A 27,054-nucleotide genomic window follows, 5' to 3' on the forward strand; every position below is an offset into this window, starting at 1 on the left:
TAGAGAAATTTATATCTTCTTTCAGTGAGTAAGTGATTATTTAAGAGTGCTGAGCTTAACATGAACTCCTTCGAAGACCTACTGGTTTCTGAGAAGTCCAGGAAACGTGGTACAGATCACATCCATTTGCCACGTAGTTGGCTGTATTTTGGGCTGGTATTTACAGGAGAGGAGAAGAACTGCTAACATGCCATGGGAAATAGTCATGTACCTTGCAAGTGCAATCACTGCTGTTCTTTCTGTTGCAGTGGGATTTTGGGAAAGGTTCCATATGGATGGATTTCTCTGAATGTGGTGTTGGTCTCCAAGTCTGTTGGGTGCAGAGCACAGTGACTCTCCTGGGATGTTAGGGAATGGAGAAGCAAATGGTCAGATGTGCTGTGGGTCGGCATCTCCCACCAAGCAGTTACATCAGGCAGAGGTCAGTGTGCCCCTAAAAGCTGCCTTCTCACCCTGACACCATGGCAGTCATCACTGTGGTTAACACATTGTATTCCTTTGGTTCTCAGGACTGCATCAGGTGCTCACCAACCTGCACAGACACATCCATTTTCTTTATCTGATCTCTCACCACACAGTTGTGATGCAATTTGCCCAGCCTGAAGAAGGCTCTGGGGAGACTTCACTGTGGCCTTTCAATACTTAAAAGGAGCTTATAATCAGCTTATAATCACTTTTATCAACAGTGCAGCTAGTAGAAGTCAACTGCATGCACTGGATGCCTTCTACTGCCATTTCTGTGCATATTGCACCAGGTATGTTTCCCGTGACTCCCCAGAGAGAGCAGGTCTGTAGCTTTACAAGGTATGTACAGTTGTGAGATGAGCTGTGGTGCAGAGGTGTTGCTTTGATGTGGTAATGTGGCTGCAGTGTAGGGTGTAGAGGGACAGTTTGGCTATGCTTCCTCAGGTTGTGCTTAAAGGATTCAGTTTTTTAGTACCTTTCTGTTGTCTGCTGCTAGTTTAAACATATAAAACTAATGATTAAGGTGCAAAAGTATTTGGGAAATTGCTAAGGGAATGGACCAGAATAGATTCAGACTGCGGACAATAAGCGTGTAAATCCTAAAGGAAGGTCTTGCACATTGAATTCCATACTAATGCCACATTTATTATGAATATTGTACTTGGAGGAAGGTATCTTTGCAAATGTGTATACAGCTCCACTTATGGTGGGACTGACTGGGACTGACAGGTTTTTGGCAATTTATTGGTACTAGAGAACATCTTCAGAGTCCTCAGAGTTCACATCGGAACATCCCGAGACATTCCTGTCCTGTCAGAAGAAACCAGGCCAAGGTACAAAGAACATATTGTCCTCTGTGCCACAGCAACACCTGGGACCTGCTGAGAGTCACATTTAAGTAGGTGTTTGCCAACCACAGAATCTTTAGATGCAGTCAAGGAGTGAAGGTTTGGCTTTTGGTGTGGGGTTCTGGGGACATTCAGCAGTTTCTGTCCATGGTAAAAGTCAGGATGATGGTTAAAAATGATCTGAAATATTGCTACACTTTTGCAAATACAAAGTTGGACTGGTCTATTGTTTTCCTCAGAGAGTGCAGCAGCAGGGTAGCCAGCTTCATGAAAATGGGTGTCTGGTTAGATATCCAGTTTTCAGGAATTGAACATAGCATAGTAGATGGGACATACAGTACTTGAAAGATATGTCTGTAACTGCAGAGCTCAGTGGTCACCGCTTCTGCTTGCTTTTCCTCCTCGAATGCTGCAGACAGGCTGTGTTGGACCAGCCCTGAGCACAGTGTCTGTGTGGGGCTTTGAGAGCTGTCCCAAACGTGTCTGGCCACATGCCAGTTTCATTTTGCTCTTCCTTGGATGGAACTGATAAGAACTTTGCCTTAGAACATAGCGCATCCCCTCACAGAAAGCATATGAACTAGAGATGACTCTTGGAGTCAGTCCTGTTGTTGCCCTCATCTTTCAGCTTCTTGTTGACAGTGTTGTAGCATCCTCATTCAAATGCCCCGTGCGGCTGAGGCTTGAAGCTGGCTGAGGCTGCAGGATATTACTGTGATCAAAGCAATTCAGGTAATTAGTGAATAGGCTTTAAATGTGTCTCTAGAAACCATTGCGTTTTTACAAATACTTGATAAGAAGTGCATAGTTTGCCACCTGGTTCTCCAAGAAGTGCCATATGTTTCTGTTCCTCGCTCAGGTTGCATGAGTTTCACAACCAAAAGCTTCCTGAGAGGCTCAGCCTGGAGAAGACTGTACTGGGAGAGCTGTGTGAGCTGATGACAACCTGATGACAGGAGCAATCACATGGTTGCAGAGCACACAGAAATGCCTTAAAACTAATAAGTCTCAACAAACTCTCCTGCTGCTGTCCTGTATGTTTGCTTCCTTCACATCTCCTCCATGAAATCTCTTAGGAGCAGAAAATTTTTGTGATGATGCTCTGATTGAGGGATTTGGTTGACTTTTTTTATTTAGTTCTATCTAAATTTTTCTTAATGCTCTGTAAGGACTGTGTGAAGGCACACTTGTCAGAGTGGCACAAACTTCAGGAAGGGCTTTGGCACCACAGCTGCACTGGCTGCTTCATGCTCAGGCATCTTCAGGTACGCAGGGAAGGAGAGGGGAAATGCCATCCTCTTTAGGAGCTGCAAGGCCAGGTGGTGGCACGTATCTCCCCCTCCATTTCTGCGTGGGGTTTGATTAGATTCCCTGTCTGCCCCCCCTCACCCCGTGACACTGCAGAAGGGACTCTTGCTGATATAAGCCACGTCTCCACTAGAGGGGGGTGCCAGTATAGCTATACCATATAGCCTTGAGGACTTGGCCATTTTCTCTGCTTTAGGCTTCCTGGCAGTTGTTCTTGCCCCTTGGGCAAGTAGGGCATCATTGGAACAACCAGTGGTGCTATCTGTGAATCTGGCCAAGGGGCAAGTACTGGGTTTTTCCATAGTGGTGTAATTTGCATGAGGTTGGCCAATCTGGGATTGAGAGTGTTCCTCAGAGCCAGGGCCTCCCACTGGGCTTGGTACAGTGAACACCCACTGTGGGATGCCCAAACGTTCTGGCATGTGGGCAGATGGTGGCACATCCACCCCTCAGTTTAGGGACTCCTTAGTTAATGTGTATCATCACAGAAAGTTCTCTGGTAGTGCTTTATGGTTCATAGTTTAATAGCTGTTGGAACAAGGCCTTGCAGTGTTCATTTCAGTGTTTGTACTCTTGCTAATGTCAATTCCAATGAGAAAGTTTGAGGCAAACAACTGTTCTACTACATAATTCTGAGGATTTTATCCTCTTTTGTTCCTTAAGAGGTGTGCAAAAGCAGTGTATCTGAAAAACAGTAAGACAGCAAGACTGTGTAGTAGTCCTTGGACACTAACTTTTCTCTCATCACATATAAGTGCTAAAAGTATTCTCTTTGTGTTGTTGTTGTTGTTGTTGTTGTTTTGCATTGACTGCATTCTGCCTCCTGGCTCTTTTCTCTTGAATTCTCCAGACATTCTGACCAAAGTATATTTTTCCTGTTGGGCAGCATGTGTTCAGAAGACCTGGTCAGAGAAACTGTGTAATCACTCAAGAATGGTGTGAATTTACAACAGCCTACTTAATTCACGTGACCTGTTCTATGCGCTGAAAGCTAAACACAATTTAGAGTTAATCCCAGTTGATTCTTAAAGCGAATTAGTCAAGCTGTGCGCTAAGCCTCTGTGTTTACCTGTGTATTCAGATAGGCAACAGCCTGAGCTGCATTAAACCTCACTTGATAACTGGGAGGGGAAGGGTCGGAGGGGCAGGTGATTAAATGTTGGTGTATCCTTCTAGGGCATGTTTCAGAACTGATTTGTGTTTATAAATCTTGAATTTGTGGAATGATGAGCATGAGCTACCTGAGGCCAAAACCCAATGCTTTGCTGTAGCTCTCCACTAAATACCTCTGACAGCTGCTACTCCTGGGACAGTGGTGGGGGGAGCACGCTGTTTCCTGATGATCCCCAAAAGCTGTCCCTCAAAAACTGCAGCAAGTTGAGGTGGGGTGGTGATGGGGAGTATGATGTGGGACAAAGTCCCTTTGATCCCCACCAGAAAAATAGTGGCCAGCCCCATTTTTGCATCACAGGCTCACAGATTCCTATTGCCTATTGTTAGGAGCACACACCAGCAGCTTGCATGGCGGGCAAGAAGTAATTACCTTTCATTTGTCAACATTAGGATTTCTGTTGTCTTGAGCTCCTGGGTTCGCTGCTACTCCATTGTGGCAAGATCAAAGGTAAGATCTTATTTCTGGGTCACTGCTGTCCATCAGATAAGATTGTTTGTGGCCTTGGGGAAAAAAAGCAGTGACGTGAGAACAGGGAATTTAAACCCCACCATTAAGATATTTCTTTCTCGTTGTCAATTCTTAGTTCTTTTAAACTTCATTCGGCTTAGCTGTGCAAAATGCAGTGCTGCAGAAATTGCCACGATAAATTGCCATTATAAGTCAATTGAACTGATGCTGATGTTAGGAACAATTTTCTGGAGCAGCATGACTGCTATTTCTACTTTGTTTTGTGTGATTGATGAACAGTTGCTGTGCCAGCATTGGTGCTGGCCTCAGCCACAAAGAGCCAGTGCCTTGCTGTCTTCAGTGTACTATTCTGTGTGGAGTGGTGGGCAAGTTTCTGTTCCAGATACACTTAATTAACCTCCTGCTTAAGACCACTGCTCGGGGTTCGTGCAAATCTGTATTAAGATGGTACATTTGTAATTTGGGGTTTGGGATTTGGCACACTTAATTGTGGACTTTTTTGGCTTCAGCATTTCTAGATTATTGCATTTTGTGGTCATTCATTCTGTCTAAAGACTGAACATCTGTTTTGTGGAAGTGAGGCAGGGGAAGTATTTGCTTTAACTTCTCCCCCCCCCTCCCCCCCCAAAAGCTGTTTAGGGAATTGTGACATTCTGTTATCATCCAGATGTTTTTTATCCAGTGAAAAGGATATTGCCTTAACTTCTAAACACAAACTTGTTTCAGAGGAATGCCAGACTAGTACTTCTCTTTCGTGTTTTAAACAAGGGATGGGTCATGTCAGGTGGGGTTAGCGGATGGAGCCTATGTTGTTGTTTCATTAAAGTGTTGTATCATATTACACTGTGTTGGTTTTTTGTTGTTTTTTTTTTTGCTACTTTTCCTGCTGTGGAGTGATAGCTGGAGAAAGGCATCATAGCATTATATGGTGATGTATACCTTGATATAAGTGTCTTTGCCTGACATCAGCATCCCAATTACTGAGCAAAACAGGGATGGGAGTTCTCTCATAGAGAAATTCTCCCAATTACCTGTGTAAGGCTGTGCCCCCACTTGGCTCAGCAGTGTGAAGGATGCTGCTTACTGTCCAAATGAATAGTTTCAGTGGGCTCCTTGCTCGGTAGTGGTTGTAACTGTTTATGAGGAAGAAAACAAAAGCATGCAACACATTATTCCTTTTTCACACCTCCACCCCTAATGATGCTGGTGACAGCTGGTGATGCATCATAAATGATGAGCTATCCATGCTGACTTTGAACTTTTCTCCCTGCTACTTAAACTCTTCACACGTCTGTTGGTAAGAATACTCCACTTTGAAAGAGTTTAAGAAACTGCTCGGAAATGGCTTATTTTAGAAGCATTTGTTTCTTTAGAAGTCATTACTATGAAAGTGCAGATTATGAAAACACTGTCATATGACAGCAGCTTCCTTGTGGTTGTGCTCTGAGAGAGCATCCACGTTGTAGTCAGTTGTTTACATCAGCCAGAGCAGATTGGTGTTACTTTCCAGCAGTCAATGTCTACTCACATTTTTCTCTTGTTTCCTAGTGGTCCTTTTATGAAGCTTATTTTAGAGTCATGAGATAATGTTGAGATTCAGTAGTGGCATGGGTTGGTAACTCTGGAGTTTTCCCAGTCTGCATTGGATGGATTTGAATGATGGAAATCAGAAAATCTCTTTCAGGGATATTTTGTTGCCCCAGACAACTGCTTCTTGCAGCTGATGATGCTGTGCTCACTACCTGTGCTTTAAGGAGCATTTTTGGATGGTAGGTTTTTCTGCTCATGTCTTCAACAGATCATTATGGTGAAGAAGCACCTAATGTAGACAAAGAAACCTGCACATGCGTGCTGCCAGCCCCGGACATTGAGGCAGATGCACTCTCAGCACTGAGGTGAGAGCAGGAGGAGGCTCTGCAGCCTGGCTGAGTAGCAAACTAGATGCCATCTCTAATCAGTCTTCAACTTGCAGACATTAATGGAAGCCATAGGGAGAAGTAGCCCTGCTGGTGGATAATGACTGAAATAAGTCTAGAAGTTCTGGGTAATAAGGTGAAGGCAGCTGGCGTGCTGGCTTTAAGGGGGAACTGCAAGAAAACAGACCAAATAAGAAAACTGAAGAAGCCATGCAGAAGTTTTTTAAACTTTTCAGGCAAAGTTCAGAAGAAGCATTTCAGAGAAGTGGAAGCTTCGAGAAAAGATGAAGTACAGTTTTGGATTCAGAAACAAGAAGAAAATGCTGTCCAAGAGATGGGTGTAGAACAGAAATAATCTGAACGTAATCAGGAGAGGAAGCTGAGTGAATTGTGCTGGATGGTGCAAACTGACCTCGGTCAGGGACATACAAAAAAGACTCTTAAAAGAGTGCCTAAGCAAACAAGGCAGAAGTCCTGCCTAATTGTAGAAATGGTTTCAAAGCCTTCAGACTGTAACAGAGTGAGAAACCGTCCTGTGTTTAGTGGGGAAAAGGAGCACAACTGGGTTGTGGACAGTGTGGTAATGGCACCTTTAGTGAAAATGATGAAATTTGGGTAGAGAAGGAAGATTGCCTCTTGGGTTTCTTTAAGCTCATCTGAGCAGTGCACAGAGAAGCTTGATGTGCTGCTGCATGCCTTGTGGATTAGCCTGCAGCTGATGTGAGTCCAGTTTTTACCATAATTGACAAGATTTAGGGAGAGCACATTTATGATTTCACATGTTTTGAAGCCAAATACTGTGGGTTTGTCCTTTCAAAATGTGTTTTCTATTTATTAGTGAAATTCAGCATTTGCTTTTGATTTCAGAAGTCAGAATAGTAAAGATGCAAGTCCCTTAGAATATCCAGAGGCAAAGGAGTTAATTAATTTGGACACAAAAAAACTGAAAGGCCAAGAAAATTCTTTTTTTCTTTTTTTCCTTTTTTAAAATTAGATACAGCAGTGTTTAGTTTCCTGCCTTCATGATGAGATGTTTATGTGCCTTAGAGAAGACCTTTAAAGTGTGCCTCTTACTGCCTCTGACACAGGGAGGTAAGATGTTTGTTTTTCTCTCTTCAAGATGTTCGTGGCCATTTCCATTAATCTGAAAGCAAATGTCAGGGAGGGCCCAACAAGGATCCATTCTGCCTCTATCAACGCTGCAGTGACATCTCCCAGCCATCCCCTCAAATTCCTTTTACCATGAGTAACCACAGCAGCAGGAAATTGTGTGGGTATGCATAGCAGAACAAGTGGGGTCAGAGCTGTCTTCAGCCCGGCTGGACCTGTAGCAAACGCCTGGGAAGTGGGAGTCTGCCTGCCTGCCACTGAACTTCATGGGCACAGGATCAGACTCTTGGCTTGCCAGAATAAAGAACAGCCAAAAACAAGAACAAAAACCTAAAACTGAATAGCTTGCAATTTCAGGAGTAATGTACTCTCTGAAGACCCTTCCTGGTGGCCACAGCAAGACATCTGGAGGTCCCTTCTGCAGATCAGCATTAGGGTAGCTGAGGGAGAAAGGCAGAAGAGCGCAGGTTAATTACAGACGCTTGAACTGTCTGCCCTTTGGTGGAACCCAGTGCATAGCTGTGGTCAGCCTGACTTTGTCATCTTCAAAGGGCTATGAGGCATGGTGACAGTCAAGCCAGATTGGCATATGGAAAAGATTTCCCTGCAAGATAAAAGCTTCAGGGTAGTGTACAGACTGATGAAACTTCTGCATTGCAAATTTGTGGAAAGAAAATGTTTTCTTTCTCTTATGTATTTAGATTGATTTTTGATGGGTTTTGGGGTTTTGAGGGGAATGGGGAGAGACTCTGATCTTGCTTCAGTGGGATGATGGGGAAGGTTTATCTCCTGACCCACATGTTCATTACATGAGCAGATGATTTTTTGGAGGGAGTGCCTCTGCACGGTGCTACTCTTTTTCTTCTGTAAACGAGTGAAGTGTGTAGAAAAGGAGTAACACAGGAGTTTTGCTGCTTTGTGGTGAAGAAGGGGCAGTCTTACGCAGATCATCTCTGTCTCTGCAAACCTTCTGAGGCTGCTTGGTGAGAGTGCACGGGCTCCACCTGGCACACCTCTCTGCAATCTCTGCCCAGCTCTTAGCTGGCTGCGTTATGCCATGGAAAGATTTAGCAGCCGCCTGCAGCAATCATATCATTAATTCTGGAGGCCAGCACAATGATCTCCCCCTGTTTAGCCACAGAGCCCCTATTCAAAGAGGCTTGACTGATGTCATTTTTTCTGAAGCACGGGCTGGGCTGCGAGTGCAAGCAATGTAGTTTTGAGATCTTCTGTTGATTGTTGTGTTGTGAAAGGCTCCTGCTGACTGCAAGGGCAGTTTTTTTTTAGTAGCTTGAATCAATTTTCTTTCCAGCATCTGCTGAAAATTTCATCTTTTTCCTGATATAAGGAAAGAGTAATATCTGTATTATTCTCCTGAACGTGAAAGACTGAGACAGTCTAAGTCTCAGTGTAAGTCTCTTCTAGCTGCAAGCAGGCTGCAGGCTTGTGCAGCGGCCTGAAGCTCTCCTCTCAGTCAGGCAATCTGTGAGGTGGTGTACAGCAAATACACATCCTGGTGACAGCTAAGATGTGGTTGTGCAGGCATTATGCGGAATCTATACTGTGGTTGACAAAAGGCAATCAAAGCAAACGCCATACAAGCACAGAAATAGATGTATTAGGTAGAGGAGACCTCAGCAAAAACAAAACCACCAGTTTTCTGGGAAGGATTGAATTGCTTTCAAGACAACAGTTGAAGAGTCTTCACTCTACAGACAGAGCAGCAGCAATGTAAACAGGTAAAAATATATCTGCATTGACATGTTCAGTGCCTGGGCTAGGCCCAAACTTGTAGGAGCTTCTGTCCTTCTGCTTTTTCAGCTGCTGCTACAAGCGCTTAGATTGAGTAAGTCTGAACCAGATGATGCCCACAGGAGAAGAGGTGTGTTTCTGAGCAGCTGGAGGAGGGGACCTCCATTCTTGTGACCCAGGCTGGCAGTATTCCTCAGCAGTCTGGGCAGCATGGGTGCTGAAGGCCTCTCGTTGGAGGCCATGCTTCCTTCCACAGGGGCTATGCTGGTCCCCCTGTGACAGCTCTTCAACAGGAGGATGCCAGGGGCATCCTGTGCCCATTCCTGGAGCCCTGGTCATGCCCCTCCAGTTTGCTGGAGCTGACAGACCCTGAAGACATTCAGTATCCGGCTGATCCGAGCACCTGATGGAGCTGTAGGTATCCCTCCCTGTTCATTGCAAGGGGTTGGACTAGATGGCCTTTAAGATTCCCTTCCAACTCAAACAATTCTATATTTCTATGTCTCTCTGATTGCAAAACCCCATTGCTTTATTGTATTACCAAAGAGGAGAAAGAAAGCACTACCCCATTCTGCCTTTCAGTCTCAAGACTCCATTGAAACTGCCAGATTATTACTAACAAGTTGTTTCTTGATGACAGTGAAATACAGCATTATTCTTGTTGCATATCTCCCTCCCTTACTTCCTCTCAGCCTCCTCCTTTCCCTTTTAAGTCTTAATGGTATTTTACTTAGCTGCTTTCTGTTTTGTCTATTCTGTTGTGTTGGGAAAATAAATCTCTTTTTTAATAATTGCTCTGGAAATGTTTGCACACAAACAATGCATTATTTCACTGGTAGGAACATTCTGGAAACAGACATGATCTGGGTGAAAGTTGATGCTAGTGGATTAACCCAATCATGCTGCAGAAAAATGCATTTCATCTCTTAAATTGCACCTGGAGATAAATGGCTTTCAATGCCCAAGTGAATTAAACATTCATTGCCAAAAATAAATGGTTTCTTTTTCCACTGTGATCTGATGGAAAAATGTTCCTGGGCATGGATTAATTTCCAGTTGCCATTTGGGCAGCGTATGTATGGCATTTTGGGGATGGGCTGTTATTTACATAAGCATCTTGAAGTCTGTTATTAGTGCCTGCGAAACAGTTTTTACCTCTTGTACAAACTGATAGCCTAACAGCAGCATGGCAAACTTTGCCATCTTTCCTGTGAGGGACTTGGTTGCTTTGTCAGCATGTTATGAGTAGTTCTTTACATCTGTAGTCTGTTCTAGGTCTTCTCAAGATGAAAACTTTGACCAAGTGCTTAGGGCTAGTTTTAATTTCAGTGACATGAGCTCTTGCTAGTGGGAAAGAGACTGCGATGTACATTTCATGATCCATTTTTTGCAGTAGAGATTGCCCATCATTGTGCCTGAATGTTTCCATATGTTAGGTAATTGCAACAGAACACATTTCTAGGCAGTGAAGTTGGACTTAGAAATGTCCAATAGAGCAGCTTTGTCCCTTTTGTTTTGCACTCCCACTTCCAGACTCCCACGACCCCTCAGTAAAACCTTGCAAATCCACTTCCACAGTGATTGCATTCATTTGGAAGTTCTCTGTATGAATGGGTGAGATTTGGTAGCTCTGCTACTCTTTAAAGTAACCTGTCCACTGACAAGAAGTGACAAACAGAAGAAGCAGTAACTCATGCCATTTGATGGCACTGGATCTGAAGATGTGCTGAATGGTTGCAAGTATTGCTATGGCATACTCAGTGCATATGTATGTATGTGATGTCAGAACTAGATACTTGCCTTCCATGCTGTTAGTGAGAAACTCATTTTTTACTCTGTCAGTGTAATTTCTGATTCACTGATATTAAGCCAGTTTAGCCAGCATCATTACTAGAATTACTCTGATACTTACTGCTATAGTAATGAGTGGTGGATCCAAAGACCAACTTTATCCTGCTTGCTGGAAAAAGATATCAGGAGAACAGGCCGAGCTGGTGTCAACCAGGTTGCAAAAACTGATTTAAAACATGTATTCTATTGCATGCATAGCAAGCAGAGCCTGACAGGTATGGTTAATTTTGATCTGGCTTCAAAACCACCAACATCTGCTGAGGGTAGAGCAGGAGAGATCCCTCCACTTTTAATCACCAAGCAAGTAAGCTAACGTGGGTCATGAGAGGTTATATTCATTTGCAGATGAAACACATTCTGAAGCAGAAGGAGAAGACAGAATTGGGAGGAAATTGCATTGTGGAGATCATAACCACTTGCATGAATTTGGCTTGTCAGTGTGCTTTGGTGGGCCATTCGTTGAAGCTTCCCATCTCTTACGGAGCTCATTCTGCTTTGTTGTTTGAAGAGTTTGAAGAGAAGTTTGAAGGAGCTGGGCTTGTTCAGGTTGTTTATCTTGGAGAAGACAAGGCTCTGGGGAGATTTAATTGTGACCTTCCAGTGCCTGAAGAGAGTTACAGGCAGGAGGGAGACCGACTTTATACACAGTCTGGTAGTGATAGAAGTGGGGGTGGCTTTAAACTAAAAGAGTTGAGGTTTAGGTGAGATGTTAGGATAAAATTCTTCACTCAGAGGGTGGTGAGGCCCTGGCAGAGATGTGGGAGCCCGTCCCAGGAGGAGCTCCAGGCCTGGTTGGATGGGCCCTGTTCTAACCTGACCTGCTGGGTGGCAACCAGCCCTGAAGCAGGCAGTTGAAACTGGCTGATCTTTGAGATCACTTCCAGCCAAAGCCATTCTGTGGTTCTGTAATAAGTTCAAAAAGTTACCGTGAATTTCTGAATAATTTTAAGGAACAAAAGTACATTGATGTAAATAGAATCTCTGTGTCTGCTGTTCCAAGTGCCAATGTCAGAGGTAGTAAAGGCCCAAAATAACAAGGACTTAAAAGAGGGAATAACTTTATTTTAGGCAAGGGATCTAATACCTTACAACGTGCAAAAGAAAGCCCAAATTTTTGCAGTAGTTCCTAGCAATCGCTGTAGTAAAGGAAAGAATAACAGTACAGTGTCTTCTCTTTTCTTAGAAGCATGAAATTGAAATGAAATTTCTGCCTTTCATTTTTACTTAATATGCCAGAGAGTATATCTATACTTGTTCTTTTGTTAGTTGAGTAAAATTGCTGAAGAGGGAGGCAACAACTCTACGAGTCCATAGTGGGTAACAAAAGATTCATGTTTGCATTGTAAAAGCATTCTCCCTCTCCTTCTGTATTTTATTTTTTTTCAGAGGAAAAGATATTTTTAAAACTGAAAGACAGAAGGCTGGAAGAGTTGACTTACTACTGGCAATTCTGTCTATATGAGACAGAGATCACAAGCCCTCCATAGACTAAAGCGGGCAGTGAAGTATTAAGTGTGGTAGTATCAAGCCAAGCCTGTTGGTGCAAATACGTTGTGCAAAGATTTGGCTCAGTCTGTTGGATATGAAGACCCTGCAGAGTGAAGGGAGCAGCATGACCTATCTCTTCCCTAGATGCTTTCCCTGAAAGTGCATGAGTGGCAGAGCTTCCTTGTGAGGTGGATCGTGCTATTGCCATCACTTTCACAAGTACAGTGAAGCAGTAGATAGTTAGGTGATCGTTACAGCCCTTCCCTGCACCAGGTTTCTGTGTTTTCTTGCTTTCTAAGGCTGCCACGGGAGAGCCATGCTTTTATTTGTGTATTGAACATGCTCAAGCTAACAGGCAAGATTTGTTTGGCAAAGGAGGTGAGTGGTGCCAGATGATGGCTCTTTGGATGGCAAGTCAGAGGATGCCATGTGAAATGTGGTATGTCTCTGGAGTGACATCTGGAAGAGGAACTCCATGTATCAGATATTTTTCTAATCTTGCCTTTCTAAAATGTGCTTCAATTTTTTGTTTTATTTTCCTTGACTTTCCTAGCCATCTGGGGTCAATTAGTACTTAAAACTGTCCTCTTTACAACCGCAAGTTAGGCTTTTATTCACTAGAGATGGACAGGGAGAGTAGCTCTGTTTAGCTGAGCCAAAAACAGTAGCTTCAAGATCATGCTGAATCAGCATCTCTTCAGTCACCTAAACCAGAAACTTGAAGTCTGTAGAGAGAGGCAGCGGTACGAAGGGATGGTGTGATGATAGGTGTCAAGGCTGAACAACTGTAACGGTGCCAAAAGTCTGATATGAACCGACACAGGAGGCAGACTCAAAGTCTGAAAACACAGCTGGCTTTTTTGAAGGTCTTTGCAAAAATAGGATAATTATTTTTGTCATTGCAATGGGTCTTTCAGAAGTAGTTCCATCAGTGTTTTTCTGCTATTTAACTGCATTTCTCCTAACTGCTTGAAGTAATGATAGAACTATGTTGCTTCTCTTTCCTGCTTTCTTAGATGGGTGATCCAGAAATGATGATATTTAATCATAATGTGTTTAAAAACCACATTTCATTTGGTGGGATGGATGGTCCACATGTTAGATAGGTGCTACTCTCTCAAGTGTCAGCAACTTTTCAGAGTTACCCCATAACACAGTGTGTTACCATAAATGAATTTCTAAATGTTGCATTTATGGTGAAATTCTGCTTGTTGGAGTTCAGTAACTTTCATTTCACTAATTGTAAATAAGTGTTGAATGTCTTTCCCCACTCGGTAGTTCTCTCAGTGGTACCAGCTAAGACAGCAGCACCTATCAAGGGAAGACATCACAGACTGTTGCATGCAATGCTTCCAGTTCCAGTGTTTGGGAATGATATGTGGGAAGCTGTTACCAGATTTGGGGATTTTCTTTCAGTCTTGTAGGCAGTAAGCCATCAAAACCTCATTAGTAAGAAGCCACTCCTGTGCTTTTGTGTTTCGGACTTCCTTTTTAGTGGAGATTACATTTTTTGCCACAATGCTCCGGAGTGGAGTTCATTGGGAGATCCTGTTGCCTTTATTTGCAGTTCTTGAAAAACACAAGGCTGAACCCAGAGCTCACACGGGTATTAAGTTAGAAGCCACCTTTGTTTGCTGTGAAAGCAGAGTCCCCTTTGCATCTTGTTACTGCTGAAGGAGCTGGGGTGGGCTGGGGGCACGGGGAGAGTCCTTTGTCCACTTTCAGCAGGAATGCTTTTAGGAGCGTAACCTTTTGGCAGGAAGTCCTCATTGCTGCCTACCTTATGCTCAGGAGGTCGAACAACTCCAGTATGGTTCAAAAGCAGTGTGACCCCATCCTTCATGCTCTCTGTCCCCTTCCATCTGCCCACTCTTACCTGTTTATAGGCTTTGTTGGCTGGGCAGAGACGAAGAAGCAACCAGTTTATTGGCATGAGTGGCATTCAGGATATCAGGGTGAATCCTGATTTGCTCTAATCTTTTGCATCCTGCATTTTTATTTTTTTTTTAACTGTACTGCTTGGAGGCACCTTTTGCCATGCAAGATGTGTGCAGAAGAACCCTCATTTTCCTGCCTAAGGGAGGGATCAGTGCAGTGCATGCAGTGAAAATGCAGCCGGGTGGGTGCACAAAATGGTCACACCAAAGTGTTTTTCACTGGTCCTGTGTTTTCAGTTTCCTGGAGAGATGATGAAGTGACTGCAGACATGTTTTCCTTTCGTCTGTGTTGAGGTACTTGGGGCCTAATACAAGATAGGGCTTTCTCTGTTCTTGGTGTACTACCTGGAGCCAGTTAAAGGCTAAACAGGTTTAAGATTATTACTTTTTTTCACTTTTTCTCCTCTGTCTTGTGGTGATCCCTAATAAAAAATAATTATATCATCAAGCAGAATTCTGAGCATATACCTGATTTTGTTCAAGATAGTCCTTTCTGAAGTCTGCATGTGGTGTGTTTTGTTCTCCAGTTTGCAAGAGTGACAATGTTTCAGGAGCAAGAAAGGAGAATGTAGGAATGAACAGTGAGCTGCTGTAAGGCGTAGGCAGGCTCATTGCTACTCTTCAGCATGTTTTAAGAAGGATAGAAACAGAGGTCTAAAGAGGTGTTATTCAAGTTAGATTTGTGACAGTATCTCGCAGCTGATGACCCTGAGGCTGTTGATGGAGTTTTACTGGAAATCTTCTTGGTCAAATAGCAAAAATTCCCTAAGTCAGAATGGCAGCAGTTTCAAGTTGACATTGTAGTGATGTTTCTTTCATCTCTCACACACTGTGGAAAAATCAGTGAATTTCAAATCAGAGAAAAACTCTGATTTGAAGTGGAAATGGGAAACCTGAAAGATCTGCCATGTGGTTCTTTGATTTCCAGTGAAGCTTTTCTTGGAGAAATGCTAAATCTCCATTTTCTGTCCTCTGTATGAGCACGGTACTAAAAATTTGGAGCAAGGAGTGGAAAGAATGAAAGGCTGCTAGTAAGAGATGAGTAAGAAGGAATAGGGGTCACTGGAAAGCTATATAAAGAGGGGAAAAATGATCCTAGAGCTTGGAAGATGAGCCAGGCAGCTACAAGTGATGTCAGGCATGCTGGGATGTGTTGAAATGTGAAGCAGGCATTTGAAGATAATGCTTTTTGAGAAGGAGGAGTAATTTCCAGAATGGTACGTGAAGGCTGAGTTGGGAGTCGGGCACACAGAAAGACAAAATCAATTCAGAAGAGCACGTGTAGTGCAGCTTACCTGCTCCATCCTGGCTGTGTAAGTATGGGCTGGCTTTGAGAAAAGGGACCAAAGGCCAGGAAAGCTGCTAGCTTTGGCTGTGTGCTTGCACCATGGTCTGAGATTGAAAAATACCGGTTAGATCAGGGGTCATTTTAGGTGTATCTGATGAAGGCTGAGAACGCTTTGCGGGGGTGGTTTGCCACTGTGACTTACACAGTAGGAAGTGGTAGATGCTATGAGCAATAGGTCTTTCTCCAAAATCCTTTTTGGTGGCTAGTCTGTGGGCTGTATTGTGTACATCTTGCATAACTGTGGAAAAAAATTAATGGCTGCAGTAGCATAAGCCTGGAATTTTTAAGTGGGCTTGATTTCATGGCAATTTGCAGTTTTCTACCCTTTTGTTTGGTTTCCTTTGCACATAGGAATAGAAACGTAGGCTGAAGCTGATCTAAGCCTTGATAAACATGATAGCTAAGAAGAAAACTGTTTGTTTTGTTGTATCATCTGATCAGCCTTTATGCATCAACTCAGTATATTCACGTGCAGTATGTATCTGCCAGAAAGAATAAGTGTAGTTGAAACTCACCTACAATAAGTTTGTCATAATCCTGAAGTCGAAGAACATTTGTGATCACTGAAGTGTAAGACAATAACAGTTGAGAACCCGAGGGTAATCCTCTGCAAGGTTTTCCTGTTGTTCTTCTCAGTGGGGAAAAAATGTGACTGTGGCTGTAGCGCTCTCAAGTGACCATCTGTCTTTAGAAATGCGTGCAGGGTCTGCACATTACTCTTCTTGCTGTGTGCAGTTTCTGTGAGTTCTAGTTAGTGTGGTCAAGTGAATTATTTTGCTGTTCTGGACCAAATTACTTGGTGCCCTTTGAAATTCCTCCTGCGAGTCTATTGTAAATGGCCATGTGAGCCAGCTGGGTTGTGCAAACTCCCAGACTAGTTTTGCAGCAACTGAGGGGCTTGGGTGTTGACTGCATACCCAGCTCTCATCTTATTCTTAACCATATTTTTTCTTCTTGCCAGGAGCAAATGCCAGCATGACTAGGATCTGAGGAGGCATCTCCGTATTCCTACCAGAAGTTTGTGGCTGCAGAGGAGGGGTGCAAGGACAACGGGAACATTTTGAGCTAAAATGGATATCCCCACCGATTTGGTTCCGTCCTCCATGATGTCACAGCCTGAGGTGATTGAGGTGAGGAGATCACAATGAAATTCAAACAGCTAAGCTGCCTGAACTTTTTTATTTCTCTATTGAATCCCTGCATTTTTTTTTTATTTTTATTTTTTTCCCTCTCTCACAGTTTTGAGTCATTGAGGGAATTTTCCCTGAAACGTTGTATGAAAGACACTCATCATTTGCTAAGAATGTTGTTATACTTTGAGGTATGGCACTGTGTTATACTGCTATTTGTAGAAGAAAAGATACAGCATATTATGATCTTTACTGTTTCCATGTAGGTGTTCCCTGCCATGTGGTTTGATTTCACTGTGCGTAATGAATACAGAGTAGAAGAAGGTCACAATGGGGTTCAGTTGGAATAAAACCACGGGAAATTTCAGGTTCAGTTCTCTTATTAGGAGAGCTACGGTTTTAAGCCAAAACCAGCAATAAAATTAATAATATACTTACAATTACTAACAATTACTAATCTTACTTTCATGAGTCAAAGTGCGTGCTTAAGACTTGATATTTATAAATACCTAAGTGATTTCTTCAGCTCCATGCACTGAACGCCACGTACTTGTTCCTGCTTGTGAAGTAAATATTACAAACAGAAAAGAAGATGTTAGGTCCAATGAAGGTTTCATCTTGGAAAGTCCCTTTGACTTGAGACCCAGGTGCCTGTTGGAACTTAAAACTTTTAAGGGTATATACTTTACTGAACATGAAACACAGCTGGTTAAGTTGGGTGATACCATCAGAAAATCAGCAATCTGAGGTTTCTTTTCCTTTTTTTTTTTTTTTTTTTTTCCCTTTTGCTAAAGATCTTTTGACCTGGGAGAACTGAATCTCTTAGCAGTGAGCACCAAGGAATGCAGCAGTCTGCAGAGATCTCTGGACCTCTGTGAAGCTGCAAAAAAACTTACTAATGGGTGGTGGAGCTGAACCCAAGACTTTTTTTAGGGGGAATTCTTTGTGCTCCTTTTCTTCCTGGATTTCAGATGAAGAACTAGTACATTTCAAAACTATTTTTGTTGCTTTTCAAGTCTGTGTTAGTGTCAGAGAAGGGTTTTGTCTCTTTGCTAGCAGGTCAGTACACCTGGCAGGAAAGAGATTCTGCATGGCTGTGTTGCAGGGTGCTTGGCCACTGATGGACTCTTCTGCCTTCCTGGAGAAAGGCTTCCCCAGACCATCCCCTGCATGCTCTGAAAGGCACTTGCACCACTGTCTCCATGGATTCTCCCTTCAGAAGCTTCTTGGTGTGTAAGAAGTGTGTGCAACTGTTCAGAAGTTGCTGTTCAGTATAAATGCCTTCTTGAGGAGAAAATAAGGTCAAATGTGGTGTAGGAATGAGTGGGAGAAAAGCTATCACTTTTAAAGGGTTTGATTGAAAATGGCATTCTAAACTACAGTTCTGTTGCATGTACCATAAATGCACACTTTAGCAGTATGTGCAGGGACATTCTGCTGAGCATATCATGCACAGGATCTGGATCTCTAGACCAAAGACAAGAGGCAAGAAGATTATACTGGACATTGGCTGGTAACGCAGATGTGTTTAGTTGGAAATACTAGTGAGAGGTGGTTAGTCAGACTGACTGATCTTAGAGGTCCTTTCCAACCTTGGAGATTCTATGATTCTGTGGCTCTTCCTTCCACGTCTGGGTTTTAGAGGCCATACTTCCATAGGATGTGAATTGGGAGCAAAAACAAAATGGCAACAGGTAGCAAAGGAAAGATTGTTATCTTGGTGTGGGTTGTAAAATTGTATTCTCTGAACCTGTTACTGTAAAAGCAGATTCCAGTTTCACAGATGATATCCACATGGGAAGGTTTAAGTGCATGTGTGAATTCCCCACAGCTTTCAGTAAGCCATGCTGGATATGATGGTTACAGGACTACAACCTCTGCAAAGGAGAAATGTCTCCAAAAAGCCAGCCTGGAGACTTGTGTTGCTGAGGGCAAGGAACAGTTTTTTAACAGAAAAGGACACTGTAACGCATCTTAAAGGGAAGATCATTAGGTGGAATTACTGAGATGAAGCAGTTTCCTAGTGAGTGGGCTTGCCTTTAGCATTTGTGCTAAATGAGCATTAAAATGAGCTTTGGTTATTGTTTAGGAAAAAATACATCTGTTAGAATACCGTTTTTTTGTTTGTTTGTTTTTGGTTTTTTTTCTGCAGCACATTATTTTTCCTTTTAAAACTAAGTTGATACCATAGTCAGCTGCAGAAGACATTTAGGGTCTAATGTTTTAAAGATTAAAAAAATAGAACAACTTGGAAGTAGCTTTGCATGCTTTCTACGTGAGCTAGATGGCATCTCATTTATTATTAAGAAAGAAAAAGAAAAAAGTTTTTTGCTACTTTACTTCAATGTTTCTTTTTTATTTTTATTTTATCTTTTAGCATTAAATCTTTTCTTCAGTGTTACCAAGATAGTTGGTTTCCTTTCATCTGAACACTTTAGCATTATAAATAAGTACAAATGTACTTGTCACAGAAACAAATGCTCCTTTGATTGTCATCAGCCATTTAAGTGCACTAGGACAAGCAAGAATAGGCTGTTACCATGCCAGATAATCCCAGAGACCTCAGCGGTGCTTTTTGTAGTCCAAAGCCCACTTAGACAGGTTTTGGCTTAGGCTTGATCCTACAGATGCTTGTGGTGACATCGCAATGGGGAAATTTTTGCTAATTTAATTGAAATCTGTATCTGTTGATAATTTAATTGAAATCTGAGTCAACAAAAAGGCTCAGATTTAGGAAAGGTTTTTGAAAGTTGCTCCTTAATACCAGGTGTAACATTGCTACTACTTTCTTATTGCCAGTCTGTCAGCACAAGAAGGGACTTAGATGCATCTCTACAAACCTCTGCTGAAGCAACACTTGTTTTCCACAGTAACCTCTCTTGATATCCTCCCACACACTGATCTCTCTGAAGCTCTGCTCCAACCTTCTTTCCCCCTCCAGCATTCACCAGAGATAAGGACTTAAGGCTTCTTGGCCATGTTTAACTGTGAAGGATTTCAAGGTCATTTGACTGACTGCAGCTGAGATGTGGAATAGAAAATGGTCCTGGGACAGCACTCCTGATATATCAAACAAGTCAATTAAAAGAAAAATTGCCATATTTAACAGTCTTTTTTTTTTTTTTTTTTTTTTTGGTGATGGAGTTTTCTTGTAAGGCTGAATCTATTTGCAAGCAAGACACAAGCTGTTCTGTTCCTTAAGAGACAGAAAAATTACAAAACTCTACATTTTTTTAAGTTTCAGGATTATTTTTTTTTATTTTATTTTTCTGCAAATCTGACAACTTCATGCTTCAGCTTCATATGTGCAAAAAGATACAGAAACCTGACTAGTCTGATAGTGCAGCAAAGCAGAAAGTTAAAGGAGGCTGCAGGAAACATTTAATATCCCCGAGGGCTTTGCATTTTGCAAAGAGGAAACACAACAAGTGGTGATCTAAACAGAGCAATTTACTCTGTGGAGTGATTAGTATCTTCTTTTCTTGTGAACGGCATGAGATGAACTCTGCTATAAAAGCTTTGAAGATGAAATGAAGTGAGCCTTACTTGTTTAATGAAATAGAGACTTCCAGCAGTGCTTCAGAAATGCTTAAAACAAGAAAACAACAAAATTCATCACTCTCTCTTTGCTTTTGCCAGCAGTGGATTCTACCAGCCAAACGCTAGAAGTAAATGAATACATTTAAATAACCGCCTTGCAGCTGTTCCAAAGAGAAACCCATAGCAGATTCCATTATAGTGTCCTTTCATGGCTGCGTGGTTACCAGAGCCAAAAACCACTTCTTCCACTCAGTGCCACTGAATACTTCTTTATTTTCCTTTCCTTTTGTTGAAATTAGAGTTGAAGAAGTTTAAGCTATCCATGCCACAGAATGGTCATCCTCAGCAGCTTTTTCCTCTTTACACTGGTGCCTAAGAACAGGCTCCTGTGGGTTGGCACAGCTGTCATCACCCATTTCCACAGCAAAACCCAGCATGTTTCATATTTTGCATTTGCTGCCCAAATTTCTGCAGATGGTACAGGCACTGCATTTCTCTTCACTTCAAAGTGACTAAACAGATTAACCTCCGTACCAAAACAGACCTCTGGGGGTGGTGATTAAGGCAAATGAGAGGACAAAAAGGAAATGGTCAGACAGGAAGAAGCAAAGAGTTTGTGATTAGTGATACACCTACCCAAAACTATTCGATGTATATTTCAAGAAAATATATATATATATTTGCAGCAGTAAATGCAAGACAATCTTGTTCCCATTTTGAAATCTTGGTTTCCAGCCCACAGTGAAATGTGCAGGTCTCGTTAACATAATTCTGAATAAGCATTTTGTTTGTAGGCTAACCTCTCCCAAGTGCTAGCATTACTGGTTTGCTCTGTGAGGAGCGATGGAAGGTGTGCCCTGGAGATGCAAACAGCCTCAGTCTCCTCCAGAATTTTTTCAGCATAAAAGACCAGTCTTTCAGCTGCTGGAGCCAAAAGCTCATCCCCAGCTTGAATGTAGAGCACCAAATTGGGCCTGAGGGATGCACGCTATGTTTCATTATGCATGGGAACTCAGTTGGGATGTTGGAGGAGTGGGTTTTGTGGAGGCTTGTTCAGTTTGTTTCTTGTTTTGTTCTGTTTTGTTTTGTTCTGTTTTCCCTCTGGTTTATTCCCCTTTGAAGGTTTCTAAGGCATCACACATGGAGCAAAAGCCCTTTCCTCCTGGGGCTGGGTAGGCCTGTCCTGAGCTGCCCTTGATGCAGGAATAACTAAGCAGGTCAGATGTTGGCTGCGATGATCAAGTTCAGGAAAGCTCCTCCAGAAAAGAGTGAAACTCAAGGAGCTTCACAAAACCCCTTTACATAGTGTGCATGGAACATTTAGCCTCAACATTCTGCAAGACATACTCAATCTTGCCTTCCCAATTAGTGTGTTTTTGCTCTATCTCTGCATTGTAGTGATGGCATCTCTTTCAGAGGCGCTTGGAAGGCAGCATCAGGGCAGCAGAGAAGTGCTGAGTGGTCTGGGAGAAAGTAATCAATGCTCAAAGCCATTGAGCTAATGGAAGGGGGGGAAAGTGGTGATGTGGAACTCCACCCTGTATCAATTGGTTCTGAGTTCGAAAATATTCATCAGAGCATGTAGGTACAGCTTGGAAAGGATGCAGCTTATCTGAAAACATTGGGTCTGTGGGAAAGGAACAATGAAACAGCAGGGCCTAAATTACATGATATGTTGCTGGAGCGATGGCTTCACTCTCTGTCTTCTGTTGGATAATTTTTTCCAGTTCGGTTAGCTTTTTAGTTTCCTAAATCTACTTATGCAGTGAAAGGAGTTGTATTTGCATATGCATGCTTCTTTCATTAGCTGAAGAAAAGGCAGAAGTTTGAATCAAGAGAGCTAGCAATCTGTGGGCCTGCTGGAAAAGTGTTTCTCACCATCACTGCTCTGAACTAATGAGAAACCATGTTTGAATGGCATGAGTCCTGATCTGTCTATCCTGAAAAGTTGTACTGTTGAGTCTGTGCATTTCAGGCTGGATAGTCAGCTTCCAGAGGAAAAGAATTTTTAGCTTCTGCTGGACTTCAAGCTCTTGCCTGTTCTGTTTTTTCAGTCCTCAAAAGCTATTTTTGACCTTGATTTTGTAGTAATCACAGTGAATAAGCACTAAAGAAAGTCAACACCCTTCTTGGTTTTATAGTCAATCTGTGGAGGTTGTTGTAATCATAGCTTCCATCAGGATCTGTGTCACTTGTGAATTATACCTTCCAGCAACAAAACTGCTTCTTTTTCCAGTGTTGCTGGGTCTCTTTGGTGCCATGAGTGCTTAGATAGGTTAGGTTACCCTTTGCAGGTGCAAGCTGCTGGTTAGCCCAGGACTTGTACTACCTGCAACATCTATTAGATCTGAAACTCAGCAGTAGAATCAACAACAAAAGTGTTCTTAAGATGTTGCCACAGTGTCTGTGTATTATTTTTTTCTTAATCACGTCACAGCAGAATTAAAGGGATCTCCTTGCAAACTGATTGATTTTCTCCTACTTTTTCAGCTGTGAGAAATGAAAAATGTTTCTAGTGAAACAAGGAAGTGGCTTGCTGTGACTGAACCGCCAAATCTAACATTCAGATTTTATTCCAGTCTGTCACACAATTAATACAGTTCTAGAACGGGTATGTGAAGTTCTACTGTGTCTTGGTGGTAGAGTATTACTTCATTTTACAGACATAAATAATTGCATAAGGCTATGATGAATCAGTACCCTTGTCTCAAGAGTTTCTTGATTTTGACATGTTGGGTTAATGGCCCCTATCAAACTCTTCTTTTACCCTTAAAGGAAATACCTTTCTTTTTATCCCTTTACTTTCGAACCTCTTGTTACCTTTGCATTCTCAACAGGTTTTGCTTTGCATTAGATAGTGGAGAGATTTTTCTTGCAAATTGGATTTTTTTTCCTCATCTGTTACAACTTTACTTTTATAAAGTCCATGGTTTAGCAATTGCAGCTTGAGAAATTATTCACATATTGATTCAATTATTCCTAAATGTACTCTTCTGTGCTTCCTTTAAAGATATTCTTAATTGATACCCTTTTTGTGGATTTTGAAATTGGCAGTTTCCCCAAGTTTTTCTGTTCTAGCCTTCCTGGTATGTCGGTAAATTTCAGAGTATTTAGCTAAATTTATAGCATACTATTGCTTCTCTCTTCAGTGCTTTCTGTTCTAAAGATAGAGCTGTAAGCCACCTATTGCTATTTTGGAGTACTAACTCACCATTCCCAATTCTGCTTTTCCTCTGAAATGTTTTCTGGGTTTCTGGATAACACTGAGAATGATAAATATTATTTTTGGGATCCAAGGGCAACTACCTCAGAATTAAAAGCTCATCCTGTATAAGATGAGTCTCCACTGAGTCTCATAAACTTCAAGGAGATTGCATGCAAGTTGAATGACTTCTGCAAATTTGAGGTCTCTGGCTTTCACTTGGCATATCATACTATGCAGATCTGTCATCTTCCTCAGGCTTCCTTGCCAGATAAGTGGCTTTTCATCTTCTCATTGTGTTCTAGGTAAGAAAACAGCAGTGTGTCAAGGTTAATTCTGTATGAGGGGAAAGGAGAGAAGCAGACTGCATTTGGAAGGGTTAAAATATTTTAAAGTGTTCGCTTGGATATGGAAACATTTTTGTGGCTTCCAAGTTTTAAAGGCTCTGTAAAAGTCAGACCTTAGTATTCTAAGAATGTTCATCTCTCTTTCTCTCGGCAAGAAACAAGTGTGCCCATCTTCTTGGTGGGGGGAAGTCTTTTGGGGTTTTTCCTTCATAAGTGAATTAAGGAACTTTGCAAACTCTCAGATTGTGGGGGTTTATAAGCTGATCATCTGCCCTTCAGGCACCTTGTACTGACTTAATTTGGACAGCATCAGTCAGTGTATCTTGCACCCTACCCATCACCAGGTGCACAGCCCTCCCCACTTGGGCTGCCACTCACCACCAAGCTCCCTTCTCACCTTTCTGCTCTGGGCAGCCAATGACTTCTCCACTCCAGTCTCTTCTGTAAGAGGTGAAGGTGACAAAGAGCTGCTCACCCAAGAACATCCCATGAGCAAGACTGCCCCATGCTTTAGTCCAGTTCCTTACCTCACTCTTTCAGTTGTGCTGAGGGGGCCAGGGAAGCAGAAGGCTGGATCAAGCACCAAACACTGGAGATGAAGTCACATCACAAGTTTTCTTCTCAGTCTTCCCACTACTTGCCCTAGTAACATGGCTGTGAACCATCACAGGAGAGGAGCTGAGGGGACGCAAGTAGCAGACAGTGGCTGGAGGTGCCAGTGCCAAGGCAGTATTCTCACCAGGTGAATAGGTGTTGTCTGTAGAAGCAGGGTGAGTTTTATTTATTAAGTGCTGGTGCCAGATTTCCTGTTCTGTGTGTGCTGTGTTGTGGTTGCGACTGGGTTTTGTGTTTTTAAAAGACTTAACCCCATGTACTCAGGATTTTCTTCTTTGACTTGGGACAACTGTGTCTCAAGTATTAAATCAACCTCTTCTGTTTAGAGGAGGCTTTGATTTCAGCCTGCTGTTACTCCATTTTCCTTTATCTATCTAGTTGGTTTATAATTCAGATGTTTTCCTGCACAGATGTGTCTTTGGGGTTTAGTTAACGTAGGCAATTTGCAGCTCTGTTTGTTTTAAACTTCTGTTGAGATATATTAAGTGGATGAGGTAAATCTGGGGGCACTGTACATCTGGCTTACCCAGGCAATGAAACACACTGAGTGAAACTTCAGGAAATTAAAATATAAACTTCCCTGCCCCTTTTCCTGCAGGGACAGGAGAGGGGCTGGGTCTGCCTGCTTGCATGTGCAGTTGTAGGATGTTAACACTTTCAGTACTCAGGGGTACATTGTATTTCCTTTTACTCAAGCCTTTGCCTCCAGACAGCAGCATCACACATAAATGGGATGCCTTGGGATCTCTGTATGCTTGTGACCTGTAAGGTCAAAACTTTCCTGTCGGATATCTGCTGGCATCTGAGAAAGCTGATCATCTGGAAGTCCCCTGTCTGAACTTTGGTCAGCGACCAACATGTTCTTTATTACTCCCACAAACGGACCCATTTATTACAGTACCTGGAAACTCCACTTGTGGACATAAATCAGCTCCCAGTTCAAATCTCAGAAGCAAGCACCTGCACAACCAAGATCCTGATACACGACTCTTTCCCCTGGGACTGAAAAGACTGCTCTTAAAGGAAGATTCCAAGTTTTAGATTATCATAGCCTGAACACAAAACTTCTTTCAGAATCCTTTACACCAGCAGAGCATTTTGTTCAGCCTTCAAAATGAGAGAAGAAAAAGGTCAGCATCATGTTGTTAATCCAGGGTTATTCAGGCACTGTCCTGTTTTCAAACCTAACAGGGCTCAGTCTGTGACATTTTACATACTCGTATGTGCACTGCACTTGTTCATCCCTGGCTTGGCATTCTGTGAATGAAACAAATGCACTTGGTGCGTGTTACAGTGAGCCTTGTCTTGTTTCACATTTCATATGAGGAGAGCAGGATGGGTACTGCAATATCAGGGCAGTATTTCGAAGTCTAAGCCCATATGCAAAATGCAATTGAAGCAAGGGAGAAAGGAGAGGAGTACCTACCACTTTTCAATTTTCTGCAGTTAAATTGTGCGTTCTGCCAGGTGTTTTTTGCCTCTCTCAGCAGGAGCAACAGCAGAGCGAAAATTGTCAAGTATGGGCAGCAGCCAGCTGCAAGAAAAATTTAGATCAATAAACACATGGACAAAGAGAGAATTTATTCAGGATAACAAACATTCACTAGAGTTTGGAGTCCTGACCTCCTCTGCAATTGAAATTGCAAGACTGCATCCAAATATTCCTATAGAGGGCAAAAACCAGGCCATTCACATAATTAATGCAGATGTTGGCAAGCTTTTATAAGGGCCACTAATTCATTCCTATGACTTCCTCCCTCCCTCAAGGCTTCTTATACTTGACCTGTTATTACCACACAGTCCTTAAGCAAAGAATTAAAGCCAGATGTCTCTAAGTCTCCCTTTGTTAAGCATGCTTTGTAAATCAGTTTTTCTGGGCAGTGGAGAAATTCTATATGAGAACTTTTAAAATTTCTTAAATAATTAAGGCTGAAGGGTTTTTAACCTAAGAGTTGATGTATCCTAGAGGAGCAATTTAAGTTTTATAGTCAGTGTGCTGAGAAGTACTATTTACTCTAGTTCTTAATTATCCTGGGTTTGCAAACGCTTCTGATCAATGTTTAGGTTAGAATTAAAATCATTTTTAGAAAAAACTTTGTCTGTTGCACAGATCTAGCTGTTATGTAAAGCATTTGGGTTATGGGTGGAAGGGTTTGTACACCGCTTCCTTGGAATTAGCTTAGTTGTGCTGACAAATAGGTGAAACTAAAGAGAAATGGCTTTGAGTAATTCTAAGGAAATCTTTCATCAGATACTACTTTAACTGGAGCGCAATTACTAATGCTGTTTCCTAATTGTGTACATTTTTAGTTTCAACCTGAAGGTTGTTTAAGCTTGAAGCGTTTCCTTCAGAATGGTTGGAATAGTCCAAAACTTGAGTGTTTTTTTTGTTTGTTTGTTTCTTTCTTTGCATGTTTTAATGGGAAGAAATTCTTACATTTTGATGTTGATCTGTTATTTTTTGGGATGTAATACCTGCTTTCTTGATAAAACTCCTCTATTTCTGCATTGAGAAAAATAAAAATGAATTTCAATGAGTGGAGTTTTGACAGAAG

The 27,054-nt window shown here is 42.2% G+C and overlaps 1 protein-coding gene across 8 annotated transcripts in view; it reads left to right on the forward strand.

Annotated features, from left to right (window-relative positions):
• Positions 1-27,054, forward strand: part of LPAR1 (lysophosphatidic acid receptor 1) — a 61,556-nt gene that overhangs the window by 6,059 nt on the left and 28,443 nt on the right. For 4 of the 8 annotated variants that reach the window (XM_015849878.3, XM_015849876.3, XM_015849875.3 and 1 more), the window contains exon 2: positions 16,627-16,795. In XM_015849878.3, coding sequence (XP_015705364.1) covers positions 16,736-16,795 — 60 coding nt within the window. In that variant the 5' untranslated portion in view covers positions 16,627-16,735. Of the gene's footprint in view, positions 1-4,184; positions 4,243-6,058; positions 6,159-7,173; positions 7,272-15,570; positions 15,631-16,626; positions 16,796-27,054 lie in introns of those variants that run through there. The other 4 variants (XM_015849877.3, XM_085529266.1, XM_085529267.1 and 1 more) reach the window with 4 other exon arrangements.

The sequence above is a fragment of the Coturnix japonica genome, chromosome Z (assembly GCF_054131305.1).
Source record: "Coturnix japonica strain WE chromosome Z, WE-NBRP24, whole genome shotgun sequence".
NCBI classification, from domain to species: Eukaryota; Metazoa; Chordata; class Aves; order Galliformes; family Phasianidae; genus Coturnix; species Coturnix japonica.